At 36.9% G+C, this 10,031-nt stretch overlaps 1 protein-coding gene across 1 annotated transcript; it reads left to right on the plus strand.

Moving 5' to 3' along the window:
- Nucleotides 1–1,058: 1,058 nt before the first annotated feature.
- Nucleotides 1,059–8,991, plus strand: LOC310956711 (cytokine receptor common subunit gamma-like). The gene is made up of 8 exons (XM_083927049.1): nucleotides 1,059–1,192; nucleotides 1,795–1,885; nucleotides 3,544–3,713; nucleotides 3,883–4,016; nucleotides 4,130–4,295; nucleotides 5,272–5,371; nucleotides 5,738–5,798; nucleotides 5,977–8,991. The coding sequence occupies exons 1-8, from the start codon at nucleotides 1,129–1,131 to the stop codon at nucleotides 6,196–6,198; spliced, it is 1,008 nt and encodes a 335-aa protein (XP_083783175.1). The 5' UTR covers nucleotides 1,059–1,128; the 3' UTR covers nucleotides 6,199–8,991.
- The last annotated feature ends 1,040 nt before the right edge of the window (nucleotides 8,992–10,031 follow it).

Here is a 10,031-nt window from a genome sequence, read left to right on the forward strand (position 1 = left end):
CAAAATATTACATATATCAAACACAATGTAAATGTGCACCTAATACAGGTTACTAAAATATAGGTATGTCTTTCATTATTCGATAGTGAAACTTTAATAATTCGTCTGTCTTTTGTACACACTTAAGATGTATCTTCTCAATCTGTGTTTTTCTTAAAACCGTTTCCTTTGACAGGAAACAAAACCCACAAAATTCAGCTTTGCAGCACACGCTAAAAGCGACATATCTCTGGTGTGATATGAACCTGTCATGCACAAAGTATGTTTTAGCTCTAAATTTCCCTTGTTAGAAAGGGAAACATGAAAACACACAGACATGCTGTAAATGTAACTCATTTTAATTAAGTTCATTGCATATTTTGTACTGAATACTTTATTAACTGACATTTAATGAAGTTCAAGCTAAATGTGCTAAACAGATGTGTTTATCCTCTTCCACTTTCACCATTCTTGTTTTATCTGAGAGACAGCAGGTTTCTTTAAAGGAGGCATCTCAAAAAGAGCTGGATATCCCAAACCTTTACAATCCAGATTGTCCTGTGTCACACAGACTTGGCACATTTAGCAACTGCAGGGCAGAAACTGAAAATAACACGTGTTTGACCAGTTAAACAGTTACTTTTATGTCAGAAGAGCAGATTTGTATTGGAGACAATCTTGAAAAATTGTAATAAGTAACCAAAAATTACACAATTATGTTCTAAGTTTTATGAGTCTGTGTCATTGCAATTATTATTTTCAACCTTTAACAAACTGCCACTGCATGCATTTGCATTTTAACAGAATGGATATCATTTCCGAAAACAAACATTTTTTTTGGAAGTTAACAAACTTATATTATTGTTGAAAAGGGGAATGATGACCAAATAACAGTACAGCATAGTCTATGCTTTCACATACAGTAGATTCAGTTCTGAAATGTTTTCCAAATGTTCTCTGTGTGTGTTTTTTACATGACTGTCATACAGCAGGAGGCCTTACTGCAGACATGTCAGCTTAGTTTCTGACAGGAAACGAAACCAACAAGAGTCAGTTCAGGAGTGGCAAACAGAAGTTAAATATGTGATACGTCGCTACCGAGATATAGAAGTAGGCCTGCGTTGATGTATCCTGTTTCAGTGCGCCACGATGCCGACGAGACTGCTTCTGTTCCTTTTTCTGACAGGACATGTGTTTGCCAACGAACCACCTGGTAAGAACATTTCAAATGATCGTGTAAATAGAGATGAATTCTGAATTAGACTATTTGGATGTGACAGTTACTGACTTTCCTTAAGGGCTTTTGTCAGATCTAATTATATTGTTTTACATTTGGCTATGATGACGTGAAGATGCTTTTATTTTCATTTGAATATCTATTGTGTTCGTTAAAGATATTAGTATACGTTAAAAGCTTTACAATGTAAGAGTGATTTTTACTATGTTTTTGATAACTTTACTAAAAAATAAAATCAAGATTAGAAAAGGTGCTGTGAAATATGATAAGGCCTTAATGGTGTAAATAAGCGATCACTTGTAAGTATCAAATTGAATTAAACTGAGTTTATGGTAAATCCTTACTTCCTTCATTATGTGCGTTTTGTGTAAATTCCCTTTGATGTCATTTTGCTGCCATTTCCTCATTGTGTGTGTGCGTGTGTGCGTGTGTGTGTGTGTGTGTGTGGATTGCTATTATCATCAATTATCATTAATCTTCAATGAAGTTGGTCTATATACGTGTAAGCTAAATGATATGTGGTTTATTTCTTACATGAAACTACTCTGCTGGTCTCAACCCTCTTGTGTCTCTGACAGATGTGGACTGTTTGGTGGTGCATCTGAAATATGTTCACTGTTCCTGGAATAAGCAGGGGGCTCCAGAAGTCAATTACACCTTCTACGGCTGGTTCGTAATTTTGCACAGTGGCTCTGACAAACTCAAACTTATATAACACCTTTCATACGAACATTCAGCCCAAAGTGCTTCACAGAGCAAAACCTAAATAATACAGACAACAACAAAATTATAGAATTATGCAAGACTAAAAATGACAATAAAATAGTTAGAAATTTACAAATAAAAGCCAAAAGAAGTGTTAAAAAAGAATGTAAAAACCAATGATTAAAACTAAGGCTAAAACATGACTCAGTTATACTCAGTTCAAATTTCAGAGAGAGCTTTCCGTTCTGATAGCTAGAGGTAAGGTGTTAAACGTACGTAGTTTTATTTGACACATAAGGAACAATTAGAAGAAAGGCAGTTGAGGACTTTATCCGTCTAAAAAGAAAGAAAGTCTCTGGTGTTTGTTGGAGAGTGTCCATTTAATGCTTTAGAAACAAGTAAAAGAACTTTAAAAGAAATTAAATTAAATAAAAGATACAGGTAGCCAGTGCAGTGTCTTAAGGCAAGGCAAGGCAAGGCAACTTTATTTGTATAGCCTGTGAATGTTCTCATTCGTCCAGGTCGTCGTTATCCTCAAAGCAATTTCAGTCAGAAACAACTGGACTGGTTGTTTGTCTAGGAAGACGTTTCACCTCTCATCCAAGAGGCTTCATCAGTTCATGTACGCATCTGACCAGGCTGACCAGGCTGGGACTGGTCAGCCTGGTCAGTTGGACCAGTCCCAGCCTGGTCAGATGCGTACATGAACTGATGAAGCCTCTTGGATGAGAGGTGAAACGTCTTCCTAGACAAACAACCAGTCCAGTTGTTTTTGACTGAAATTGCTTTGAGGATATTTGTATAGCACTTTTCATACACAAGGCAGACTCAAAGTGCTTCACAGCACAACATGTCATGAATTAAAATGCATTACAGAAAGACAAAGAGAAACAATAATAAAAACAGTGCGGACGTTAAAAGTGCAAAGGTTTAGCAGACTTAAGCAGTCATACAATGTGATTAATTGTCCTTGATTTAGTTAAGACTAGATATAAAGTTCTTATAGACTTTTCAGATAATCCAGTAAAAAGGGCTTGTTTTAAAATTTTAAAAGTTATCATAGCCTGAGTTATTTTTAGCATCTTTCTGAGTTAAAAAAGAAAAAAAAAGGTCTGACTTTTGCGATTAATCTTGAGATGAGAAAAGGATGTTTTAATGATCTTAAAATGATAATCAATCACAATACGTGATAATGGTTTGCAGTTGTCAGTGTGGAAGTGAATCCATTTAATCATTTTTTTACCCATTTCAGTCAGTTTCATATTGTTTTGTCCTGTTATATATATACAGGTATATACTGTATATGATAACTGTATTGTTGTTAATTCAATATGATTCCACACAAATGAAATATAAAAAACGTAACTTGTTTAAACAGAACAGCACATTGCTTTTTCTTATAAACAGAATGAACTTGTGGTAGACCTGACCTTGTCTCTGATGGGACTTCTGCTCATAACAGAAGTGGAGCAATATGTTTGTGATTCTTCACACCGCGTGAGAACTTCAGAGCATAGACTCTCTGTAACTCTTAGACGTATGATACATGGAAAGAGAGAAAAGCATCACCACCACCACATTGTGCTTCGTATGTGAATGTCTAAATACTGATTTCTTTACAGGTTCCACAATGATAACGTCACTGAGTGTCCCACCTATCTGTCAGAGAACAACACGAGCACTGGATGTAATCAGCCCTATAAGAACACACTCGACAGGTTCTCTACATTTCACACCAAACTGGAACATGAGAACCAGAGTTCTCAGATGAACCATTCTCTTAAAAAAAAAGGTACCCTTATTTACTGCAAACGTGCAAAATTACATTGGAAGGTACTTTTCAAAATAGCAAACCAATTAACGAGGCACCGATTTGTGGTGCAGCATCACTTAAACAGGACAAAGTATTACAATGAGTAATGTCGGCCTTAATACCTTGTCATCACATCATATATCTACAGTCAAGTTGAATCCACCAACCAACCTGACTATCCAGTATGGATCTGACGCCAACCTGTGGCTCAACTGGACCCAGATTGCTGTGAATTGTGTGGAAAGTGAAGTTCGCTACAGGATAAACGACGGGAAGTGGGCGGTAGGCAGTTTGAATACATCACTCATCCTTCTTTTTCATTCTTTGTTTTCTCATCTTTTTTTGTCTTCAGTTAGCACCCGTCTGCTTTCTCAACTCCATCTTACTCTCCGCAGACTTCTTCAGTCAGTATTGGGATACAGAATTACTGCATCAACTTGCCCTCCAGCAGTTCCCTGTATGAGCTGCAGGTGCGGAGCAGATTGGGGGACTCCTGTGGAAAGTCTTTATTCTGGAGTGACTGGAGTGAGCCTGTTGTCTGGGGATCCAACAACAGCACAGGTAACATTGTGAACTGTTCGCTCTGAAAAAAGCATATACAGTAACTCACAGTTTGTACAGAAAGAATGCAATTATCACTGACTTCTAGTGGTAACCAATAGAAACTGCAACATAACCTACTAAAGAAGTCTCAGATACAGAACCAGTATGTGGGAAATTTGACCCGATTCGTCTCGACTCTATGTATAGTTCACACTCTTTTTAAGAAACACTTTTCCAGGACATTTCTAGTAGTTTTTCTTAAAAATCAAGACAGCACTTGCTCACAAACATAAATCATACAATTTACTGGTAGGCCAACATAGATTGTTTCCTGAATATTTGGTCATTTTAATCCATTTCTAGGTTTTTCCATGACTGGAAAGCTAGACTCTAAGGTCTTCGAGCACACGTGGAACTCCCATAGTCTTCAAAAATTGGCATTATCTGATAAATGGGCAAGAAACTAGTAAAGGGATAGTTCAGGTTTTTTTTTTAAATGCGGTTGTATGATAATACTACTACTACTGTAGATAACACACTGGCTATGGATAAGTAGCTCATACAACCACACTTCAGAGATTCTGAAACTATCCTTTTAAGAACTTTGGATGAATTCCAATATGTTGAATTGATATTTTGACAATAATATGTAGTATTTTTACAGGTCTACATTCTTCTTTTGTTCTTCCCAGACTGGTAAATGAGTTTTTGGAAGCCAGAACTTTAATTGAGGAGACAGTAATAATAATCCCGTAAACAGTATATGATGGCCTGTGTGGGCAATAGGGGACTAAAAACCTGACTTACAAACATTTAAATATGTGCAAGTTATTTGGCAAAGCTTCTATGAATTTCCATCAAAGATTTCTACCACCAACGCACACATGATTGAACATTAAAGGTTGTTTTATCTGCAACTGCTGAACTGCATGTGCACATTAAACGCTATAAGATTATGAAACTATAAAGACATCTTTCTCTCTCCCCCTCACAGAAACTCTCAACAGTCTGATGTCTGTGTGGACCCCAGTGCTGTGTGTGGTGGGTGCTTTCATCCTCATCATACTGGTCATGTTGTTGCTGCACCATGAAAGGTGGGTCATGAGTCATGAGTATAAATGCTTGTTTCTTATACTGTAGCCACAGAGTACCAGCAATGAGTACTCATATCCTCAGTTTTCCCTTTGAATTTCTAAGGACAACAATATTTACCTAATCAAACTGTTATCAGTTGTTAGTATTATGCCATAAAAATGTCAATTGTTTAAAGCAGCAGTAAATGTAAGTGGTCATTCAAGTAATCGTTTTACAGGCAATATTTTTGTATTCACGCAACCAAAAAAGTAGAATATCCCTAACTTCCCTTAACTACAGTGCTAAAGATCTACAGAACAAAATGAATGTAGATGAAGATGTTGATATGATCACGTGAGAGTAAACTGTGCCTACCTCTTCTACAGAATCAGAATCATCTTCATCCCCATGGTTCCCAAGCCGTCCCCGAAACTTCACAACATTGAGGTCAGTAGCGTTCTGAGCTCTCTTCCGCTGCCACACAAAAGATTAGTGTTGAAACCTAATCTTTTATATGGCAGCTGATAAAACTACACACCATAACTACTGCAGTGTCAATGAAAGAAATGTACCATGGCGTTAGGTGAAAACAAACTAAGTCATGCATGTTTTTCTTTTTTCAAAGGATTGGTTTCAATTCCCCAAAGGCCTGAAAGAGAGTTTAAACTACAATGAGCGTCCCTGTACTGTTCGTGAGTACTGCCATGTCCCCAGCTCCGACAGCGAGAGCTCCTCCTGCTCCTCCTCCTGCTCTGTCACTACCGACCAAACCGACTGCTCCGTCTCCATCCCTGTGAACGAATTGGACCTATCTACCCCCTGCTCCTCTTCAACCCCACAGTTCTAGTCTCATGTGAGGAGGAGAAGCAGGTTTCTGTTGAGGAGGCATCTCAGTCACGATTGGGTCTCCCAAAACTATACAGTCCAGATGTTCAATTTGATTTTCAATTCAATTCAGTTCAATTTTATGTATAGTGCCAAATCATAACAAAAGTTATCTCAGGACATTCTTAAACCTATCTCAGGATGTTCTTAAAGTGACACATCTCCTGCATGACCAAAAATTGATAAATGATGTGGGGTTCCCCTTATGAGAAGAAACCTGTTCAATTATTCATTCATTAATTCATCTTTAACCGCTTGTCCCTGTTGGGTCGTGGCTGGCTGGAGCCCATCCCAGCTGACATCGGGCGTGAGGCGGGGTACACCCTGGACAGGACGCCAGTCTATCACAGGGCACATAGAGATGAACAGAGACAGACAACCATTCACACCTACGGGCAATTTTAGAGTCATCAATTAACCTAACACGTGCATGTCTTTGGACTGTGGGAGGAAAATTAAAATTTCAAAAATACCAACAACTTGATGCAGCAGTTACAGGTTAAAAATTCTCTTTAAAATGTCTGATCCTGTCAAATAATGAAACTTGAACCATTTCGGTTTTATATGACTTTTCATTAGTGACATGTAGTTAGTTACTCTTGAAAACATGCTTTGTGCTATATAAAATACTCATCACTAGGGTTGCAAAATTCAGGGAATTTTTAAAGTTGGAAACATTCCATGGGAATTAATGGGATTTTATGGGAATTAACAGGAATAAACCTGGAATTTACAAAACTGAAGGTTGGACCTCAACAGGGATTTTAAATATAGTTAGGGAAAATATATTTTGCCATGATCTTGACTAAAACAACCAGATTTCAGAGAGTGTACAGAGAAGTCCACTTGAGAATATTTATGCTCAATCACATGCATGAGCACACTGCTTACTGCAGGGGTATTGAGGCCACACCCCCTACTACATGCACTGTGCATTCCTCCATCACATGCACACATGATATCCATAACCCTGGACTATTGAAGCCAGAGCACAAGACTATTGAAGCCACACATACAATTTCTGAATATTTCCAAAATTCCCCAGCGTAACTTCCCATGGAAAGTTTCCCGGAAATTTACCAATAATTTTCTGCCCCTTTGCAACCTGTCAACCCTACTTGTCAAGCACTTTGAGGTGGTAATATGTACTGCAACACTTTACTGTAGTTTTCTCTTTCTCTGTCCGTGGTCTGTATATTTCACTTAACTAGGAGAACAAATTGAAGTTCCCCTAACATATCAGAAAAAGGACTTTTAAAACGTCCACTTCCTCTAAGTTAGATTATGGGTCAGAACTGTCTATTCCTGAAACATAATGTGTATTGTTCGATAGTATTTCACACGGCTGAGCTTCATCATTCTGCCATTGACAACATGAATGTAACTTCAGCAGAGCAGGAGGAAAAGGTACTCTAAAATACTGAATGAGAATCTATATCAGCAAAGCAGGACTTCATTCTTCAGGACGCTTACAGTGTGATAAAGTAGTAAATTCACTGACCTCTTCATTTTTGCGTCAGTCAGATTTTTTGTACAACTTTGACGTTTTATTCTTGTGCCTAAGTTGAGTGTTGCCATATGTTTTGATGCCTTTTGAAATATGTGTATATTGTGTCATATATTGTACCTTTGGTAAGACATTATGTAATGCAGCACATCTATATGCATATATCACAAAATACTCATTTACTGCACAAGGGATATAATATCAGCTTTACAGACAAAAGGTTAAATATTTGACCTTGACTCTGTTTGACTATATCAGCAAAATTTCAATTGTGGATTGAAAGTTTATTTCAACTTATTACTCAAATGGTTCGCTGCATTTTTCGTTTCGTGTCTGTTTGTAACATTTTTATAACAAAAGGAGTCTTAGTTTCAGAGTCGTATTGATAGAATGTGATACCCCAATATTTTGGGCAAAATACATTATTGGTCATGTGACATTATTGAGATATGAGGATTGTTATACTACTACTATACTACTATATACATACTAGTATATATATATATATATATATATATAGCAGTCAAGAAGCGTTCATTGTTTGCTCACTCACCCAGTGAAATGACCACCTTCTAATAAGGCACCCTTTATAAAAGGTTTATAAGTTTTAACGTATGAACTTTTGGCTTTATTCATGGTTAAAAATCATCAGTTACTAATGATACATCTTCAACTTTGGGGTTGTTAAGTCTAAATAAATAATTTGAGCTCCTCCAACATGACACACAGTCTGTATTTAACTGTGTCACATTGTTGGATGGATTATTCTAAAATAAATTAATAAATAAATGAACTTTCTTCATGACTTATAAACATTTATAATACATACTTGATGGGTTATCAGAAAGTAAATCATTAGCATATATAAATGGTTTATTATATTATAACTACATTATTGCCAAACAGAAAGGATAAATGCCAATCAAAGTGAGTTTTCAGAAACTGACAATCGTAGATGTGTTCTTATATCTATAAAACATTAGATTCATTATGCTTTAATAAAGCCATTAGTTAGACTACTACTTATAAACCCTGCAATAAATGGAGCCTCATTAGAAAGTTTTACTACAACATCACAATAATGAGACGATATGGTCGCATATTTGTATATCAGGCTAATATTGTAACAGTAGTTTCAACACAGCTTCATATTTTCTATTGTTTTCCTATATTTTTTGCCTATCTAATATATTTGAATGTACTTTTCCAATGTGGTTGGACGTTGTGCAACTTATTTTAGTGTCTGTGTCCTACATCCAGGATATATACTGTCTATCTTGGCCTGTGTTTGATAAATAAATTGACTTCATGTGTAAAGTTCTGGGACATTATTGCATAAATTATATAAGGGCAGAGCTCTTCAACATGGGGTCTGCCGAATTGTTTGATACACTTTCGAACATTTTGTTTTTGTTTTTTTCAAAAACATGTCTGAAAATATACATTAACATGAATGCAACATATTAGTATCATCAAAGATGCATTTGTAAAAAAATAAATACATTTACACAACCTTGATAATAGGCTTTCTGGCTTTTAGGCAAGGTAGCCACTAAGGATCCAATGTGCCTTCCAAATGTATGTTTAACATTTACATATGATGTATAAATATATGAATATGTTAAAAATTCATTCAAAATCATTTTTATATCTTAAGTTGTGTGTAAAGGCTTTAATCCGCCCTAGCTGTTAGGCCAAATTTATTATGCGACTCAGGTTAATACAATCCTCAAAGCAATTTCAGTCAAAAGCAACTGGACTTGGTTATTTGTCTAGGAAGACGTTTCATCTCTCATCCAAGAGGCTTCATCAGTTCATGTACGCAACTGACCAGGCTGGGACTGGACCAGGACCAGGACCAGGCCGGGACTGGACCAGCTAACTGGTGTGGAGGTCCAGGTGTTTAACCTCTCACAAGGCCGATGATGTCACTGGAACCTTTGTGCTCCAAGTGCCAACGACCGTCATTAGAGTGACAGTCATTGGTGGGACGTTGGTTTCTACTTCGTTAATGCTCTATTGAGTCTAAACAACCGTCGTTGGAGTCACAGGAGGCCATTTGTGAAAAGTTGTTCTTTGAGGTAAGATTGTTGGATCTCCTGGGAAGGGATGAAAGGGCAGCATTGTAAATTGGAGATAAGTGGTGTCTCAGACCTTAATATTAGTACAATATTTGTAGTAGGGACTCCCTGCAAAGGGGTCCTCGGCCTAAAAAACCCAGTATTATGGCAACCTAGTTTAATTTGCCCGGGGTAGATGTTTTGCAACCTACTTGTATGTTTGTGTTT

The sequence above is a fragment of the Echiichthys vipera genome, assembly GCF_963691815.1.
Source record: "Echiichthys vipera genome assembly, chromosome: 14".
NCBI classification, from domain to species: domain Eukaryota; kingdom Metazoa; phylum Chordata; class Actinopteri; order Perciformes; family Trachinidae; genus Echiichthys; species Echiichthys vipera.